Genomic DNA, 21245 nt, shown 5'->3' with positions numbered 1-21245 from the left:
AACTCTAGAAGCCTGCCTGGCTGGGCCTTCATGATTTCTTGAGAGATTAGCCTCTATCTCTGATGTTCCCAGGCACATGGTAGGGCCCTTTGAAACTGGGCATAGAGGCTGGATTTCAGGAAAGTCACTACCTAGAAATTTTTGCTATAACTACTCTATTCAAAACTCTACCAAATGATCCCAAGTTTTTTCCCCTTCTTTGGAGATGTAATTTAAGAGTGCTGACTACTTCATTTGGGGGCCAGCTCAACAGCTAGTTCAGCAGACCCTACTTTCAGAATCAACTGCTTCTTTTTCTTCTTCATTTTTAAGAAGATTTCAGGCTGGGCACAGTGGCACACACCTGTAATACTAGCAACTCAGGAGGCTGAGGAAGGAGGATTGCAAGTTTGAGGTCAGCCTCGGCAACTTAGTGAGATCCTAAGCAACCGAGACCCTGTCTAAAAATGAAAAAAGGGCTGGAGATGTAACTCAGTAGTAAAGTGCCTCTGGATTCAATTCCTAGTACTCCACTGTCTCTCCACCACCCAAGACTTCAGTATATCCTAGGGTTGAGTTATGACAGTAAAGTACCTGGCACAGCACTACAAAGCTAAAAAATGCTAGTATTTTTCTTTCCTTCATATTAAGTCAATTTAAATTGGCTCTACTTACCTGATGTACACAGTCTAAGAATTGTAAAAAGACTGGAGCAAAACCACTACCCTGACTGCTGGGGGTCAAGCTGCTCCGCTGACTGAATTTATGACCAAAAGAGAGCCACTCTTTTTCAACCAGCATCCGAAAGCCTTCAAGTGTCCTATAAAAGGGATCACTGAGTAACTGCACAAGGGATGTCACCTAGGGCACAAACAGGATGGATATTTCATTAATTTCAGTTCTGAAGTGCTAAGATAAAGCATTTCCTTTTTAAACAGCTAATTCATAAGCAAAGTTACCTGTAGAGCAAATTTATTCACTAACTGCTCCAGGATGGTAAATCAAATGAATTCCACAAGCTTTCCAGTAAAAAGAAAACACAAATTTATTTTGGCTACATGTTTTCTTTCAAGGAATTAAGATTTTTATTCTGAATTTGCCAATTTGCAGATTGTGGTCATTTTCTAGATTAATTAATGAGGTCAGGGGATTAGTTAAAACCTTTTCTTTTGGGCAGGCACAGGTTAATCTTCATGTGGTTTATATTCATAATTTTCATTCTGGAGTAAGGGAGGGGCTTAAGGAGAACCAGAAAAAGGATGAACAAAATCCAGGAAGGATGGTCCATGTCCCATATTGCTGGTCAAGAGCAAGTTTGCAGGGTGCATCTGTGAATATAGGAGCCTGATGCCCTAAGCCAGAGCTCCAGGTAATGGAGGAGTTGAAAGCTCATGGCACAGAGCTTCCTGACGGATACAAGGTGGTGTTTAACATGGAACCTTTTCTGTACATAAAAACATAAGTCATTATACAAAATATTTGTCTGAAAATTTAAATACAAATATAAAACACAATATCTGAGAATATGTGTAATAGTTACTTGGGCAGTGATGTCCCAGCCTTCTTCCAAACAGACCAAAACTGAGGAACCATTCTCGAGTACTTCTGATACTACCACAGCCAGCTGCATTATTCTGTGAAGCTAAGAGATAAGACAGGAGGCTGCAATTAGACCAAGCCATTCTGGGCACAGAAGACAGAGAGACTTGATAAAAATACAAATTAGGCATGAAGGATTGGACAAAAACAAACAAACAAACAAAAAAAAAACCACATAATTTTTTTTTCATACCAGAGATTGAACCTAGTGGCACTTAACCACTGAGCCCCATCCCCAGCTCTTTTTATTTTGAGACAGTGTCTCACTAAGTTGCTTAGGGCCTTGCTAAGTTGCTAAAGCTGGCCTTGAACTTGGATCCTCCTGCCTCAGCCTCCCAAGTTGCTGGGATTACAGGTGTGTTCCACTGTGCTTGGCTCATATAATGTTTTAAATACTTAAAGTTCTTGCTAAATCAAGATTAAACATTGACACATTTTAAAGGTAGACACATTTTAAAATAGGGTGTTCAGACAATACATAAGAAAATGGCCTTGTGCTAGGGTCGTAGTTCAGTGGTAGAGTGCACGTCTAGCACGTGTGAGGCCCTGGGTTTGATACTCAGCACCACATAAAAATAAATAAATAAAATAAAGGTATTGTGTCCAACAACACCCCGCCCCCGCAAATAAATACTAAAAAAAAAAAAAAAAAAAAAAAAAAAGAAAGAAAATGGCCTTATATAATTCCTCCAAAAGTAGAAAAACCATAATTCCATAAAGTCAAAAAGACAGATTCTAAGTGGCCTTCTCAATAGTTACCCAACTGAAAATTTGTTTTTCCATGATATAGTAAGTTCTATTTCAGATGCTCTTGGAATTAAAAAAGTACTGCTTTGTACCAGTTTAAAAGGAGGAAATTTTTTTTAACATTTATTTTTTAGAAGTAGTTGGACACAATCAATACCTTTATTTTGTTTATTTATTTATTTTTTAAACATTTATTTATTTATTGGTGTAGATGGACACAACACAATGCCTTTATTTTTATGTGGTGCTGAGGATCAAACCCGGGTCCCGCCCGTGCTAGGCGAGTGCTCTACGGTTAAGCCACAATCCCAGCCCTATTTATTTATTTTTATGTGTTGCTGAGAATCGAACCCAGGGCCCCACATGTGCTATATGAGCCACAACCTCAGCCCCTAAAAAACCCAAATTTTATAGTAAGTGAATTATACATACGTGAGAAAGAAACTTGTATTCAGTGTTTTAAGTCCTTCAGAAACAATTAATTAGGGTATGAGCACAGCACATAGCTATAAAAACCAAATGAATAAGTCTGTAGTTTTAAAAAACATTTTAAGCATAATATGACCTAATTTGCAGTATGAATCCAACTGTTCTAAAATAACCTATATTTTAAACAGTGAGGCTGTTTTTAAGCACAGGAGCAAGACATGTGCCCTACCCAGCAGTGGGAGGCTCCTTACTTGCTGTTCCTACAACACAGTTAGCACTAAACCTGAATTCTCTTGAACCTAGTGTTTGCTGCAACAGTTAACTTTTTAAATGTCACTATCCTGGATGGGGCAATATCTTCCACTGTCTTTAGTCTCTAATTTCTAGTACAGATCTACTTTCCAGCAAGAAGTAGAGTAGGTAGTTGAGTGGAAGGGACGGTTTGGTGCTGGGACTCCTAGATAGAGACGGAAGAAAGCATTGGTCCAGCTTCTTCCTTGGGTAGCCAGGGTACATATACCGAATTGCCTTAAGGGAAATGAACATAACATACTCTGATATGTATTTACAACCAATTGCATATGTCACTGTCTCTCTATATTCAAAGTACCTTCCTTTAGTACCAACATTGTTTCTTGGCTTCTTTGCTTTTCACAGTCCAAAGTACTATGGAAAACAACTTTTTTTTCCTTCTCAAGAGAGGCAAGATCCTTGTAGGTAAATGGGGGCAGGAAACAAAAAACCTGAAAATTCCTTCAGGATGAGAAGGGATAATGGACATAGCATCAGGGTCTAAAGACAAAGCTGAAGGTTATATTGCTTTTTGCCAAATGTCTGTATCCATGTCTAAAATATGCATGTCATAAATATCTTTCTTTGTGTGGTTTGGAAGAAATGTGGGTGTACTGTGCTGTCATATCAATTTCCCCTTAATTTTTCAATAAAGGTACAATTAAAAATATTCAATGGTTGACTTGGCTGAATAATGGATATATAAGTATGACTTTGAAGTGTAGGGCATCCAATGTGTCTTATGTGGCTGGTGTGGGGGTGAATCTAAAATCTAGAGACATGTAGTAGGCAAAGATAAATGGAAGGTGAAAAAGCAAGAGGAAAAGGCTCTTGGAGTTATTCAGAAATTGCCTTCTGTCCTGGATCCTCACTGTCTTGACAACAGAGCAGGAGCCCTGTAAATATATGCTGATTAAATTTATTCTACATAAAAATTTCCCACATGGGGCTGGGGATGTGGCTCAAGCGGTAGCGCGCTTGCCTGGCATGCGCCGGGCGCTGGGTTTGATCCTCAGCACCACATAAAAATAAAGATGTTGTGTCTACCTAAAACTAAAAAATAAATATTAAAAATTCTCTCTCTCTCTAAAAAAAATGAAAAAAAAATCTCACATAAAATAATTTTCTCCTCCTTAGCATCTTACAGATACCACACTTGCAATTACACAGAGATAAAAACCAGTGATCAAGGAATTCTATTCCTCACCTTCTATTTCATACTGTTTCCTGAAATTGAAAGGCCTTTTCAGATAGCTCACAACAAAGGGGGAGAATAAGGAGTGGGGTGAGGAAAGAAATATTTTTTTTTTCTCAAATATTGGTTTGGCACATCTACTCAGCCTCTTTTTGAGTTATAAGTCAAGCTACCCACCTGAGGGAACCACTCAGAGTCACCCAGAGCCTTCAGGAAGGTTACTTCTGAGTCAGTAGGAATGGTGCTTGGGATACAAGCTCTCATTAGCTTTTTAAAACTGGCTTTCAGTTGTCGGATTTCATGAAATTCAACAGGAACAAACTCACAATTTAAAGCAAATTCTACCTTGAAGCTCTGTGGATAAAGAGACAGAGAATTAGGCAGATGAAATACTATAAGTAAAAGATCAAAGTTTTCAACAGGGTAATGCTGATGAAAGTTAGTTGAGGCTGAACAGTTATAGAGGTTGCAAGGGGTCAAGAAGGTCAAACTTGTGTGGCTCATATGTCAGCAGAGTGAAAGGTCTAGTGGTTCTTCTGGAATGGCAAATCTAGTCCTTTCTAGAGGAAGACTATTTAGCTTAGGGATGCTGTCACTCTAGAAATTTGAAGAGACCACTGTTAGGAATTTGATGCAGCTGATAACACCAATATAACCAATTCTGAGGTCATGAACCTAGAGAGCTAATGACACATGGACAGCATGGCTAATCCAACAGTATAAATTTGGCTTTCCCAAGATGCACATTGTGATGGAAAGGTATTGTACTGTGGGGTTCCCTAACTGTACAAGTTAAATTATGTAGACATCCAGGTATTAATTTATTATGCATGTAAAACGTTATTCATTATGAAAATGAAAAAAGTAGAAATAAACCTTGTGAAAAATAAAAATCACTATCTCATTGCACTGAATCTTCTAACATTATGGTTACTTTAAAAAAGTATACAACTAAGAAAGTATATGCAATAAAACATGAAAATAAAACAATAAAACATTGTTGGTTTTCAGCTTTGGGATACTATTTTTTTTCATAACTCAATATGAAACAGGTATCACCTATGTTTGAGTCCTTTTTCATTTTTATCTTTAATCCACATGGAATTTATTCTGGGTGAAGTATGAACGTTGCATTTGTAATTAAAGAATGCTACGCTGACCCATTGGCGTATTTCATTTTGATAGTCTAGTTGCTGAGTTCTAAAGAAAATTTAAAAGTTCTCTAACTTGCCAACTTCAGTGATACATGCCTGTAATCTCAGCCATTTAGAAAGCTGAGGCAGGAGGATCTGAGTTCAAAGCCAGCTTTGGCAATTTATTGAGACCCTAAGCAACTTAGCAAGACCCTGTCTCAAAGTAAAACATAAAAAGGGCAGGGAATGTGGCTTAGTGGTTAAGTGCTGCTGGGTTCAATTCCTGGTACCTTGCCCTTACTCCCTCCCAAAACCCTCTAACTTCTCATGCCAAAGAATGAATTAATTTTCTCAGATTCTTTCCATTTTCTTTCCATTGTGCTCAAATTATTTAATTGGGTCACTTCTTTTTAAAAAGAAGTAGAACTGCTACTGGAGACTGGTTGTACAACAATGTGAATATACTTAATGCCAAACTGTACACTTAAAAATGATTAGGATAGTAAATTTTTTATATATATTTTACAATTAAAAAACCCCACTGCCAAGGAACAATGTTTTATATTGACTAGTTTTTTTAAGGCCTATTACATTTTTGAAAGGAAACAAAAATCCCCAAAATTTTAAAGGACAATATTATTATGATATTAGGAAATAGGATTTCTAATATGCATCAAAAAAAAAAAAAAAAAAAAGTCTGTCTCCCCCACTGGCTCTAGTACTGGGGATTGAACCAAGAACCCAGAGAGGCTCTACCACTGAACTCCATCCCAGCCCATTTTATTTATTTTTTATTCTGAGATAGGGTTTCACTAAGTTGCCCAGGCTGGCCTTGAATTTGTGATGCTCCTATCTCAGACTCCTGAGTTGCTAGGACTATAGACAAGCAACACCACACCTGGCTTCTTTGTCTTAATAACTATATTTTTAGGAACTCTAAAGAAAAATCAAAATATACGGAAAAAACCCTACTAAATTATATATCAATAAAAAATATCAAAACACCTCTATATGCTAGAAAATGTGACCAATTTTGAATACAGAGGATAAAGAAAGAAACCTATATATCAAAAAATATTGGATGTTAAGTAGGGACTGAAATAATTATGAAAAAGAGCTATGAGGGACTGAGATTGTGGCTCAGTGGTAGAGCACTTGCCTAGCATGTACAGGGCCCTGGATTTGATCCTCAGCACCACATAAAAATAAATAAACAAAATAAAGGTATTTGTTCATCTATAACTAAAAAAAAAAAAAAAGAAGAAAAGAAAAAAAAAGAAGTATGAATGTAGCTTAGTGATAGAACACTTGTCTGCATGCACAAGCCCCTCGGTTCAATTCCAGAATTGCAAAAAACAAAAACTATTATACAACATGGAAATATGATGTTAAGGCTTAAGATAAAGAACCTAGCGACATATATGGGCTCTTTCAATTATTTTTTAAATTTTTAAAGGAAAATATTATCATGATATTAGGAAATAGCATATATATATGCTTATATATATGATATTTCATATATATATATATATATATATATTTAGCTGTAGACAGAAACAATACCTTTATTTTATTTGTTTATATTTATGTCATGTTGAGGATTGAACCCAGTGCCTCAGATGTGTTAGGTAAGTGCTCTACCACTGAGCTTATAATCTCAGCCCAGGAAACAGCATTTCTAATACGCATCAAGAAAAAAAAGTTTGCCGAGTACAGTGGTGCACGCCTGTAATCTCAGTGGCTTGAGAGGCTGAAGCAGGAGGATTGCAAGTTCAAGGGCAGCCTCAGAAAAAGCAAGATGCTGTTTCTAAATAAAATACAAAATTGGGTCGGGGATGTGACTCAGTGGTCGAGTGCCCCTGAGTTCAATTCCTGGGACCCCCCCCCCAAAAAAAAGGAAAAAACAAACAAACAAAAACCAGGGTGGCTCTACCACTGAATTCCATCCCAACCCTTTTTAGCAACTCTTGTGCCATGATGGTGGAATTTGGTTATTTTTTATTTTTGTCGTATTGGGGATTGAACCCTGGAACATTCTATCTCTGGGTCACATCCCTGGTACTTTTATTTTTTAAATTAATTAACCAATTAATTTTTTTTTGGTTCTGGGGATTGAACCCAGGAATGCTCTACCACTGAGCTACATCCCTAGCCCTTTTTGTTTTGAGACAGGATCTTGCTAAAGTTGCTTAGACAGTTGCTAATTTGCTGAGGCTGGCCTTGAACTTGCAATCCTCCTGCCTCAGCCTCCTGAATCCCTGGGATTACAGGAGTGTGCCAATAAATCTGGCTGGAATTTTTTTTTAAATTAGAATACTTTATTGATGACAGAAAGGAAGGAAGCAAGTAAAAGGAGGGAAGGAAGAAAGAAAGGGTCCCAAGAGTCCATCTTTCTTACTCAAATATGCATGATCACACAGCTAATTTGAGAACTAGTGTAGACAGGGAATAGAGAAGGAGAGCATTCAGAAGTCAAAGTTTGGAAAATGTTAAATGTGCTGAAGGGTGGAAACCTGTACTCTGGAAAGGACACTGGTGCCAAGGAAGCTGTGTAGGGAACCTTGGATTGCTGATGAAAATTTCAACCATTTTCTTGATATAAAATTATCTGTTGAGTTAGAAAACATTTATGCAGATTTAAAAATTGAGCATTACCCAGCAGTTTTGTGCCCTCTACCCTAAAGGTCAGTGACTAAGTGATTGCAGCAGTCCAGGTAGTGGAAAAAGAGCTAGCAATGCCAGCATGCTACAGAAGAGATGACGCAGTCACTGGCATCTTTACACCTGAGCATGTGGGATCCTGTTGAGAGCATCTTGCTCAGTCTCTGCTCTATGGTTCAGCCAAAAATCTGAGTAGGTCCAATGCTAAACTTTGAGGGGATTTCTGAAACAAATACTTTCATTTCCTATACACTTTTCAATAGAGATAAAATTTATTTTCTAATGATTTATGATTATATATAATGATTAATGGAAACATTAAACTTGAAGAATTCCTATTGCTTTTAGAGGTAGACTATCTTTACTTTGAGATTGCAGCATAGTGAAACTCTTTAGCAGAAAAATAGTGAGAATATGGGTCTGCGACATACAGCCAGTGGCAGAGTGCTTCTTATCACGCGTGAGGTCCTGGGTTCAATCCCAAGTGCTCACCCCTTCCAAAAAGAATGAAACCAATTAGCATCTAATATTTTGAATTTTCTGACATATTTTAAGATTTGTGTTTCTATAAATATGACCTCAAAAAGTTTGAAAAAATTACTTAGAAAACCTAGCCTTGGCCTTCCCTTGTCTTCATGTGCAGTGGAATAGTCTTCCTCCTTCTACCCTTCTCTCTGCTTTTTTTTTTTTTAAATTTATTTTTTAGTTATAGGTGGACACAATATATTTTATTATATTTTTTTATGTGGTCCTGAGGATCAAATCCAGGGCCTTACACATACTAGGCAAGCGCTCTACCTCTGAGCCACAACCCCAGTTCATTCTCTCTGCATTTCTGTAGTTTTCTGTATTGATAGGTTTATAATAATAAAACATCTGTTTTGCCACAGACACTGATTCCTTTGGAAACTGACTCAAGATAATGGAAAATATAGCCTGAATAAGCCTTATTTCTTTTTTGAATGAATGCTTCCTAATATTTCCTGATATATAGGTTGATTTTTTAGATATTATGAATACATATTTATTTTCATGGCCAATAAATAAGCACATATATATCTATATACATACAAATGTATAGATATGTGTGTGTGTGTGTGTATATATATATATATATATATATATATATATATATATAAACATAAAGAGAGAATTATTTTTTGAGATTATTAACTACAGATTAGAAATCATACTATAAAATTTTTTCCAAAAAAGTTGGCTTGTGACAAGTTCTATAAACTGCCTTAGTATATCCATAAATTTTCTAAGTGAGAAAAAAAATTTTTACCCTTAGTTGTGACTTTTCACCAAATATATAAAGGGCTGCTTGGCGTTTCAATAGCTGGTTTTGTAGGTAGGTGCTGTTACTGAAGGAGGCTGAATGATCCTTGCCTGCCAGCCGGGCCCCAACATCAATGAAGGATGTTGGAGAGCTGATCAAACGAGTGCTGGAGCGAAGACTTGCCCATACACCTTCACAAAAGTCAAAAGAATTGAATGAGATAATCTAATGTGGGAATGCCATTGAGTAAAGAAACAGATGCATGCTTCAGAGCCACAGTTTTAGAGGTAATAGTGAGTTATTTATGAATCACAATGGTCATTTGGCATTTATTTTTGCAAAATTAGCATTATTCAAAATAACATTTATTTTAGACTCAGAAGGACTTAAGTAGTCACATCCTATTTTTATATGCTGATATAAATTCAGTATTTATAAATAACATTAAAATCACAAGTAGAAAGAGTGCACTGACACTGGAAACAAAATGCAGACAGGAGGCAATAATGAAGCCTAGAAGGGAGAACACTGAGGAACTCAACATTTCAGGGCTCATGAAAGAGGGGAGAAACATTCTACTGTCTGTTTACTTAACAAGAAATTTAGGTTAATATGTAAACTAGAAACTTACTAAATCTAAAATTAAAGGTTGGATTTAGAACTCACATTTGTATACCATGTCTAAATAATGTAACTTTAAATAAGTATAGATTATACTGTAGGTTTTTCAGTGTATGAGAAATAATGTTGTACATTCAATAATATGCATTTCATTGAATCTTAGGAAGTAGATGTCTTCTAAGAGAAAGGCCAAGTTAAATAGCTACAAGATTTTCGTGATAAAAATTGACCTTATGTTAATTAGAAAAATCAAGGTTCTCTCTATATAAGAGAAACCATAAACACTGAATATCCAAACACACAGGCTAATCCTCCATTCTGACAAGAACTGCCAAACCTTCAAAACAACAGAGCCCCTCATAAATGCCTGTAGCACGCACTGAGTTCATCCCAGTGACAAGTCACAAGTGGAGGACATCTCTAAAAGTGGGGTTTCTTCTCCAGGTCTGGAAAGACTGTTTGAGAACCTTTAATCTTTTCTCAATGACAAATCAAACTGTATTTCTAGGTGACTAGAAATCACCATGATAATGTCACATCTGCTTTGCTATCAGTATTTATGGGGTCAGGAGTCCTTAATATGAATGTATCTTTATATATAATCTATAAGATTTTCTTTCATATTATAGCAAGTATGTTTTTATGTAAATGGAATCACAAATTCAGAATGTGAATGAGAATAAAGGACATAATTTGACAAACGTGAAAAAGTCACTTGTGACATACTTTCATATGAAGATGACTTGAAAGCGTGACACATTAGGACACATAATACAGTACCTTGATTATGGACTCTTCCCTTAGCTGAAGATTTGGAATCTGACTGAGTAAACAATTATCTCTGTACCCATGCACTGGTTGGTAAGATTAAAGTCAGAGGAGAAATGAAATGTATACAGCAGCAAGCATGACAGCAGGTTGAGTAAGGGAAGAAGAGTCTATGTAATTTTTAAGATTAAGTTAACAAATGGGAAAAATGTAAATACGATTAAATTAAACGATTTAATTAACAAAAAGCTGCATAGTCACCAAAAAGATGAATTGAGTGCCTGTTAAATGAAATTTCAGCACCTGTTTATAAATGCTGTAAGCGCAATGAAATGGACAGCACAGCAGAGAGTGCCACTAAAAAATTATACCAAATGGATTAAGCTTTTGAAGATTGTCATTCAGTCAGAAACAAGCTTATGGAATAAAATTAAGGAATTTGAAATGTGTATGTAAACGTAGGGGATACATTGGCCCTAGTTTTGAAGGAGATTGATTGGCAAATGCTGTGTGATGTATTCTTTGAGAAATGTCATCATACCAGGAAAGCTCTAGCAACCATTTGGGTTAACTAAGATCATGTTTTTGCAGCAAAGCATTAAACATTGCCACATTATCTTTCTTCTGTTCTTTTCATGTAGAAATTATGTTTATTTTCCATAAATAAATATAGTTATAAGCAGCAAGAATTCATGATCCTGTGACAATGACTAATACTACTAATAAGACAGCTTGTGGTGACTGAAGTAATGACTTCTCTTAAAATTCCTATTGGCACCAAAATGATCAGCAGTAGTAGAGATGATACTTTTGTAATTTGAGTAATATTGTTTTTTTTTCCCCCATGAAGTTTTGTTAAGATCACAAACTTTACCTGGTAATAACAAAAATGGTGATCAGTCACCATCAACTGAGCAAAGAAATGGCTCAAGTCAATTAAGGGAAATTATTCTGTATTTATTCAGTGTTACTAGCTTTAATAGCAGCATTATTAAGCTATAAAATGCAAATTGCATAAAATATAACATAATAATATGATAAAAGAAATATTATTCAAAGTGATTTTCATTTCTATCTCACTCCTTTGAAAGCAGAACACGGCTTTAGTGACCAAAGGAAGTCAGAAGATAAGGACTGTAGAAGTGCTAGCTAATGATACAAAGGAAGTGACTACAGGACAGACAGAACAAGGGCCTAGGACTGCATGGAAAAGGCACAGGGCCTCCTACATGCTGTCTGACTTCTATTCTTTCTGCCAAAGTGCTCCTACTGGAATGTGGGACACTACATGATTACAGTGAAGTCAAGTCTGAGCAGTTTCTGATTCCAAGATACTAGTCCCTCAGCACATCATACTTTCTTATGCTAGTCTCTCTGACTGCTATAATTTCTCCCATTTCTTTAACTGATATTATCCCTTAAGATTCAGGTACAAGGTTAACCCCTCTGAAAGGCATTCCTGACTTTCTGGAGTTGTAAGCAGTTCTGTTTAAACTCAGATCACATTTAATTATAATTATCTGTTTATTCTTTTATTCTACAAGATTGTGTTCTTGCAAAGGCAGGGACCTAACATGTTTATTCATGTATGCATGCTGAGAGTCCAACATATAGGCACTCAAAGCAGTTGATGACTTTGTTTTGCAAATCAACATATTGTGGACTGTTATCAGTCTCTACTATATCAACTCAATTATTTGCACTGAAAAAGTGAAAAGAGGAGTATTGAACAGAAAACACTAAGCATGTTCTTAAAGAGTCATTAATTAAAAATTGACAAGTGCTTATTTACTTAGCATAAAATCAGCAATGATAAAATGGCCTGTATTGATACAGGGCCAGTAGAAGATTTTGAGAACTGGAGTCCCATCTGGAAATCATTTAACCGCAGGAATCAGTACTGCATTGGTGGTGATAAGGGATACTTATATTTTCCAAGTGATTCCTAGATGACCTGAACATTTAACACCAATCAAGGGTCTAGACTAATGTTTTTTTCAAACTGCAGGATTCCCTCTTAGTGGCCTGTGAAATCACTGTAGTAAGTCAAATCGGTATTTTTCTTTTTTAAAGTGAAACATTATAATTGAAAATACTATATGCACTGCATGAGGTAAAGATAAACATTGCTCCATGAAACTTGTTTTAGTATATATGCATTTTGCATTGTGGCTTAATATCATCTGAATTGTGATATAAAATGAATATGTACCCATATAGATAGAAAATGTATTTCTTTATTTGTGAGTTATGATAAAAAGTTTCAAAGTTATTGGCCTTCAGTGAAGCTCACTGAAGTTTTCACATCCCTAGCCGCTTTTCATATTTTATTTAGATATAGGGTCTTACTAAATTGCTGAGGCTGGCTTTGAACTTGTGATCCTCCTGCCTCATCCTCCTGAGCCAGTAGGATTATAAGAATGCACCACTGTGCCTGGCTGAAGCTCATTGCAGTTTAAAAGCAAAAGTAGAATTTCTTCCCCTCTCAGCAGATTATTAGGCAATGGCAATAACAGTAGCTAATATTTACTAGAGTACTACTATAAGCTAATTACTATGTTAAATGTTTTACAAGTATTATTTCATGTAACTACCTTAAAGCTAATTATTATTTATTATCTCCACTTCACAGATGAGGGCTGGAAATCAAGATGTTTCCTAAATTGCTTAATATCACAGTAGTGGGGCTGCAGTTTTGATTTGAATGTAACTGGAATGAACTCTTAACATATTGTGATCTGAGCAATTATGTGGTCCTGGTCCTGTCTAGTAGGGACTGGCTGAGGGGACTGCTTCAAAGAAGAAATAATGCAGTTCCTTTCCCTCATGGGAATACACTGTTGTTCAGAGCAGGAGTGTTCTCTAAGCACTGGTGTTTTCTCTCTACCCTGTTTAGACCACACAAAGGAGAGAAGGAAAAGAGATGTCTAGGTTAGAGGTGGGGGAGGGGTAGGATAATGTAACCTTACACCTAGCCAAGTGCATGACACAAGATAAATTCAGTAAATGCTGCACGGAAATGGTACAATACTGAGCTAATTCTAGTACCAGTTGTTTTCTGTGTGACCTTGGCAAAGTCACTTAATCTCTCTCAGCCTCTTGAAACACCTATCCTGGAGGTTACTTCCAAGGATAAAATAATACACGCAGATGAAAAAGATGGAAAATCAAAAAGCTGCCTTCATGGCTACTTCTCTATTAAATTTTGGTATTTAAGAGGCATTACCAATTTTCTCATGGTATTTTTCTACTCAAGAATGCAATTTCCAAGTTGTATATATGCTTTCTCCAGGGAATTCAAAAGCTCTTTTAACTTTAAATGAAAAGTGATGTAATTAACATCTTCATTTTTAAGTGGCTCTTTTAAAAAAGGGATATAAGCCCCTGTCTTATGAGCTCACCAACAAGCATGCTGAATGCAAAGGGATCACCCTAATTGAAAAAAGGTGGCAGTCAATCTCTGACTCATCAGAGCAGGAAAGGAACACAGTATACATATCATAAGAAGAAAACAAAGAATTAAGAATATATAATAATGAACAGAATGAAAAAAAAAAACAGTGAAAATAGGAGAGAAAAAGGAAAAGGTTAAGAGGGAGAATTATGAAATAGCAGGCTCTTCCCATACATGGTAAATTGAAATTTCTGGGGAAGTGGTATTCAGCTCTTTGGATATCTGTACTTGTAGGTAGGTATAAAGAAATGAACTGCTTATAGGGCATGGAGGCATCTATAACTGGTCTTGCTCTGGATCATCTGTGATGTTCATGTAATAGGGAATCTTTTGAGACCTTGCTTGAACCAGACCCAGAAGAGAGAAAATGCAGCTCTAGGGATCACAGAGGATGTTGAAGTTGTCAGGAAACAGCAGTACTTCTTTTGATTAGTCCTTGGGACACTGGAAGATCTAAGAGGCTTGGGGAGTGAAGACTTAAGAGATGGAGGAAAGGATGAGATCTGCATTAAGCTTAAGATGCCAGAAGGATAAGTACTTGGTTAGGAGCAAAAAAATTGTGACAAGGAAATATCTTAAGTTCACGGTAATTTTTTCAGCAGAAAACATTTGGGAAGGGTGTCAGAAATAATAACTATAGCCTCAGACATGCACAAAATGTGTCACAAACAAATAAAATAGATGTAATCCAAAGAAGTTAGAACAGCCTTTTAGGTACCTTTGTGACTAGCAAAGAATGGATTCATGATAAGAATATAACCACTAGTGGGCATCCTTTTGTATGAAGGAAGCCATGAGCCTGAGGCCAATATAAAAAAGAAGATATTGTAGTTGAAACAGATAGAAAATCTAGGAGTCTTAGGTAAAAACATAAAAGGAGAAATAAGTTAAAATTTGTACATAGGCCACTTAGCCAAACACAGGAATAGATAACATGTTCTTGTTAAAATTTAACAAAGGCTAAATACAAGAGCAGGGTGTTGCATGGGAGAGCTTCAACTAACTAGACATCTGCTGGATCTGGAATTCTTCCAAAAGATGAATGGAAAATTTCCTAGCTTGCCTTTCTGAAAATACTGATTGAGTATCCCTAATTTGAAAATCTGAAATCCAAAATGCTCCAAAATTAGAAAATTTTTGAGGGCTGACATGCTCAGAAAGTTTCTGATTTTGGATTAGGGATGCTCAAACAGTAAAGTCCTTTCAAATATTCCAAAATGAAACAAAAAACAAACAACAAAAACAACAACAAAAAACAATCTAAAAAACCCTCCAAAATATGAAGCACTTCTGGTCCCAAGCATTTGGGATTTGGGATAAAAGGTACTCAACCCGTACAGGTTGCAAATGAAGCAATAAGGGAACTGCAATCTTGAACCAACAGAGATACCAGGAACCTAAGGAGAAAGTAACTACTAAATTTTAAGCTCAAATTCGCTGAGAAAATAGTGATGGAGAGTATGAAGTTTTATCTTAAACTACAATAATGGGTCAGAAAATAGCCATTTATGGGGCTGGGGTTGAGGCTCAGTGGTAGAATATTTGCCTAGCACATGTGGGGCCCTGGGTTTGATCCTCAGCACCACATAAAATAAAATAAATGTATTGTGTCCAACTACAACTAAAAAAACATTAAAAAAAGAAAAAAGCCATTTATTACTATTATGATTGAAATATATTAAAGCACTAATCCCTAGCACCTCAGATGTGACCTCTTTTGGAAATAGGACTGCTGCAGATATCATTAATTAAGATGAGGTCATACTGAAGTAGGGTGGACCCTAATTCAATATGACTGGTATGCATATAAAAAGGGGAAATTTAGAGACATACACAAAGGGAGAAATCCCTGTGAAAATGAAGACATAGATTTAGGTGATGCTTCTAAAAGCCAAGGAATGTCAAATATTGCCTGCAAATGTCCAGAAGCTAGGAGACAGACATGAGACAGATTCTCCTTCACTGTCCTCAGAAGAAACACCTGATGACACCTTGATCTTGAACTTCTAACCTCCAGAATTGTGAAATGACATGTCACCTAATTTGTGGTACTTTGCTATGATAGCTGTAGGAAATTAATACAGTGACCTAAGAAAACTTAAAATAGGTGAAAGCTCTTCAGAAATCCTGAAATTACAGAAAGTTCTAATGATGTAGGTAAAAAAGTATCTAGTATGATTATCAGGAGATGTACATGATTTTCAAAAGGGAAAAAAAGTAAACTTTGTAAGATAAAGAGTTTATATTTATCCTAAATTAAATCTATAATAGATTATTAGTAAACTCTCAAGTCATGCCAAAACAACCATAAATTTTTGTGATGCAGATAATATTTCAAAAGATTAACAGATCTTCAGTTAAAGAGATTAGCAGAGTCTGGTGTGGCAGTGCCTGCCTATAATCCCAGCTACTCAGGAGGCTGAAGCAGAAGGATTGCAAGTTTGAAGTCCAGCCTCCTCTGCTCAGCAATTTAGCAAGACCCTGTCTCAAGAAAAAAAAAAAAAAAAGAAAAGAAAAAAAAAGGCTGAGCTGGGGATATAGCTAAGTGGTGAGTGCTGGCCTGCCATGTACAAGGCCCTGGGTCCAATTAATTATTAGTGCTGAGGAAAAAAAGAGAAGGTGGGGGAGGAAAAGATTACCAGAGAATTAGAAATACATGGATGGGCCAGGTAAATTTTAGTAGAAAGATTCATAGCCAATAAAGACCAACCTCTTTCTCCAGAGACTTATATTATTTTGCTATAGGCCTTTGTCCTTAGTCAACATTTCTTTTTAATATTTATTTTTTAGTTTTAGGTGGACATAATATCTTTATTTTATTTTTATGTGTTTGTTGCTGAGGATCAAACCCAGTGCTTCATGCGTGCTAGGTGAGCGCTCTACCACTTGAGCCCCAACCCCAACCCTAGTCAACATTTTTTTTAAAGCAATAAATCACATGATAACAGTGATCAAATCTATATATGAGAATGGGTTTGTAAAAACATTTAATATGCTAGTAGGCAGAGTTGGGATCCAAAAGTCTGGAGTAGTCACCAAAGATGATATTTTGTAGGTATAGCTATAGTAACTTAGGGTCAAAGAGCAACCCTCAATGCCAGTATACTAAGAACAATAACACATGCAAAGCAGACAGAGATTTCAAGTGCTATTAATCCCAACCTGGGTTAATCTTATGGGATTCTCCCCATAGTTAATGTAACTTTAGGTAGCAAGAACATTTAGAGTTCTGTTTTGATTTTGTGGATAATCCACAGATGGATGAGGATGATGAATGGACTACATAATTTAAAGTTTTTAGAAAACAAGAGAAGAGTTTTTAAGTCTGAAGAGCTGATGTGATCAATTAGACTTGGTTTCTAATTTCAGAGTTCAGACCTAGGGTCAACATGTAAGTTACGTGGTAGATATTTAGATCAAATAAGAAAGAACTTTTTAACTAGAGTTGCTATCATAGGCAAAGGGCTATTTGGGGGAAAATGAGTTACCTATTATTGATGATTTTTAAGCAGAACCAAGTTCATCTAGTTAGTATGTTTTCAAGGAGATTAAGCATTATATGGGAATAAGAGGAAGAGTCTAAGATTGTATAACAGCACTGTGAAGCAGGAGGATTTTATATTCAAGAAAACTGGCCTGGAATTTCCTCTGCAGAGTGAAAGAATCTCACGTGAGCTTTCAGAGACCAAAGTGAACCACTGTTTGGAGCTTAAAAGAGCCACTATTTTTTTTTTCTTCTATTTTTTCATTCTAATAGCTATAGCCTAGGGATAAAAAAAAGAAAACATGATCTCATTGCATCTTATCCTCCTCTTTGGAGGCATAGCTTAGGGTCTGGTATCACTTTTCTGTATATGTTTATAATTCTGTGGTCAGTTGTTATGGCACAGATCTCAAATGTCCCCCAGGTGTTGAAAGCTTGGTTACCAATCTGGGGTGCTAATGGAAGATGGTAGACACTTTAGAAAGCGAGCCTAATGGAAAAAGGTAAGGTCACTGGGGCATGCCCATGAAGGGACTATTGGGACCTCATTCCCTTTCTTTTGGTTTCCTGTTGCCACGAGGTGAGCAGTTTCCTCTACCATGCACTTCCACCATGATGTTCTGCCTTACCACAGCCCCAAAGGCAACAGGGCCGAGTGACCATGGACTAAAACCTCTGAAACTGTGAGCCAAAATAAATCTTCCCTCCTTAAAAGTTGTTTATCTCAGGTATTTTGTCAGAGCAACAGAGAGCTGACTTCTCTACCCTGTAAGCCTGGAGCATTCCCAGAGCTAATTCCCCACTTAGACATATTACCCTCAGCCCCTTATGCTCCCAGACTCTTTAATATGAAGACACCAGCAATGATTATGCATATTATCCCATGAGTCTAAACTCTTTTGTCATCATACTAACAGTAACAAACTTAATAAATTCTTAGTATTCATTTAGAAGATAATTGAGAACCATTTGAACCATAATTAGTTGATTTTTAAAACTCTACTATCTAGAAAAATGTTTTCTGCTTTTAACCTTGTATCAGTGCTCAGTTATAAAATCAATCTTACTAACCTCCTCGAGAAAAGCTATTGGATGGGTTTACATCCAAATGTCCTGGCACTACCTGCTTAAGCACAGTGGACATTCTTGAAGTCCTCCTTTCAGTCCCTAAAGTCAGCCAAAAAGAAGAACAAAAACCATGTCGTTTGGGTTAACATTACTCAAATGACAAAATTTATCTTTTATGTGTAGCATGTCTAATTGCTGCCAAACATTGTACTTTTTAAGTACCCAAAGCTTTATTAGAGATAACAAGGCAATGTTATTATTTCATCAAAGATAACACACATTTGCAAGATTACAGGGAATTAGGTTTGGCAAGTGCAATCAGAGAATTTAATGATAATGAAGCAAGGCATGCATGGTGTTACTTTACAAGAAAAGCCACTTTCTGCTTATGTTGAGCTAATTCAAACAGCTGATTAAGCCAGAGACCAACTTCTCAAGTCACATGCTCCTGTGTCTAACACATTAGGGTTACCTCTACATGAACCCTTTGGGGTTCCATCACATGATGACTGAAACAGAATATTAGTACAAGTCTTAATGTCTTCATCCAAATATAGAGAAAACAAACTGTACTGCAAAATCATAAAAGGCTATGGAAATTTTGGGAATTTCAAACTTACACATAATTGCAATAAACACACATTTAATGAATTGATGTTCAGTTTATACATTCAATCTCATAATATTATAAAGTTTGGGTGAAGATTCTGGAATAAGAAGGGATGACTTTATTTTCCCTATTCCCTTTCCTATACTATTTTAAAAAGGGAATAACTGAATCTCTAAATATGGTTACCATTTACTAAATATTAATAGTGATAATCTTGCATTCTAAGTAAAAGACCCTCCAGGTTAAAACTTTTAAGAGGTCATGTGGAAGGAACAGTGCAAGTAATTGAAGAGACTAACACTAGGAACAATCTGACCTTTCAAAGTAGTTATCAAAGAGAAAAGTATTAATGACTCTTACCTGGAGACAGGGCAAGTGCTGGCCTGACAGTAAGGGTGTTGTTGCCTCTGAGTTTCTGATGGACAGAAACTGCATTCAGTAAGGCTTGCAAGTACTTTTCTTGTTCTATGCTACTGGAAGATTCTAAAGAGGAGGTAGGAGCTATAAAAGGAAAAGATATTGGATAAAACAAACTGTCTCTATGTTAATAAAACAAGCTTCTACATATATTTGCTTATACTTTCTCTACATAGTCTTGTGTTACCACACCCAAATATAGAAACCAGCCCCACTTAAAGCCCCAATCAATTAAATGGCTAATCCCATGATTATGGTTTCACCATACCTACTTCTCAATTGCTTCATCATCCTCCCAGACAGAGCCCAGGTATGGAAAACCAGCACAGGGCTATCCTTCTAAGCACTGGTGTAGCTTCTCATTACCCAAGTAACTCAAAATGAAGATTCACAAACAACATTTCCTTGATAATCTCCTTCAACATCCTGTTCATGCTATTTTTTGGGAGCAGAGGACAGAGTGGATTTCCTTGGCATCCCAGAATGGGCAGAAGCAGGAATTTCCTAATACCACAGCTTTATTCCAACTTTGCCATGCAGGTCTAACAGGGTATATGAGGTTGCAAGGGCTTAAGGGAAGAGTGGAGGAAAATGGAGAGAAGATAAGAGCAACTAACAGATTCCTTGGTCTTTTTAAAAGGGAAAGCTGGGAATAGTGGTGTACACCTGTAATCTTAGAGGCTGAGACTCTGGACTGCAAGTTTGAGGTCAGCCTGGGCAACTTAGTGAGACCCTGTCTCAAAAAAGTAAGGGGTTGAGGATGTAGCTCAGTGGTAGAGTACTTGCCTACCATCTATGAGGCCCTGAGCTCAATCCCTAGTTCTGCAAAAGTAAATAAATACAAAATAAAGTAAATTTAAAAATGGGGAGTGGGGAGGCAAAAATATACACAGATTAAAAACAACTATGAGAACAAATTTGAGTTGGAGGGAATATTAGCCTGGTTTGTGTGGAGCTAAACAGAATCAATGAAATTGGCTCAGTCACTTATTCACGAATTTTCTTTATAACCTGTACAGAAAATAATTGACAGTCTAAACCAACTCTGATGCTATGATTATCCTTTTTTTAAAACACATGCCTTTATTTTATTTATTTTTATGTGGTGCTAAGGGTCGAACCAAGTCCCTCACATGTGGTAGGCAAGTGTTCCATTATAAGCTACAACTCCAGCCTCCAAGGTTGTACTTTGTACATTCTAATATGACAACAAGGATATGACACATTGTCATTTTAAGTACCATGAAAAAAAAAAAAAAACAACACTGCCATTTAAACTATACTATTTCTTTCTCATTACATCCATTCTAAGATGTATCCAAATTTCAAATACATTAAAATGTGAGCAAATGTGTGAATTCAGTAAATTAATATTAAAAAAAAATCAAACCAGGGGCTGGGACTGTGGCTCAGTGGTACAGCACTTGCCTAGCACATGCAAGGCCCTGGGTTTGATCCTCAGCACCACATAAAAATAAATAAAATAAAGATATTTTGTCCAACTACA

General features: G+C 36.4%; 1 protein-coding gene across 2 annotated transcripts in view; it reads right to left on the bottom strand.

Annotated features, from left to right (window-relative positions):
- Positions 1-21245, bottom strand: part of Sbf2 (SET binding factor 2) — a 426994-nt gene that overhangs the window by 26051 nt on the left and 379698 nt on the right. Inside the window, exons 28-33 of one of the 2 annotated variants that reach the window (XM_046438075.1) lie at positions 19682-19822; positions 18715-18810; positions 9323-9507; positions 4418-4594; positions 1520-1621; positions 655-840 (exon numbers count right to left, since the gene is read on the bottom strand). In XM_046438075.1, the coding sequence (XP_046294031.1) occupies positions 655-840; positions 1520-1621; positions 4418-4594; positions 9323-9507; positions 18715-18810; positions 19682-19822 (887 nt within the window). The remainder of the gene's footprint in view (positions 1-654; positions 841-1519; positions 1622-4417; positions 4595-9322; positions 9508-18714; positions 18811-19681; positions 19823-21245) is intronic. The other variant, XM_046438076.1, reaches the window with a different exon arrangement.

The sequence above is a fragment of the Marmota monax genome, unplaced genomic scaffold (assembly GCF_021218885.2).
Source record: "Marmota monax isolate L192 unplaced genomic scaffold, Marmota_monax_Labrador192_F-V1.1 WCK01_AAM20220418_F8-fsc00061, whole genome shotgun sequence".
In the NCBI taxonomy this organism is placed as follows: domain Eukaryota; kingdom Metazoa; phylum Chordata; class Mammalia; order Rodentia; family Sciuridae; genus Marmota; species Marmota monax.
The sequence above is the reverse complement of the archived record's forward strand: the minus strand, read 5'-3'. Positions and strand labels throughout refer to the sequence as shown.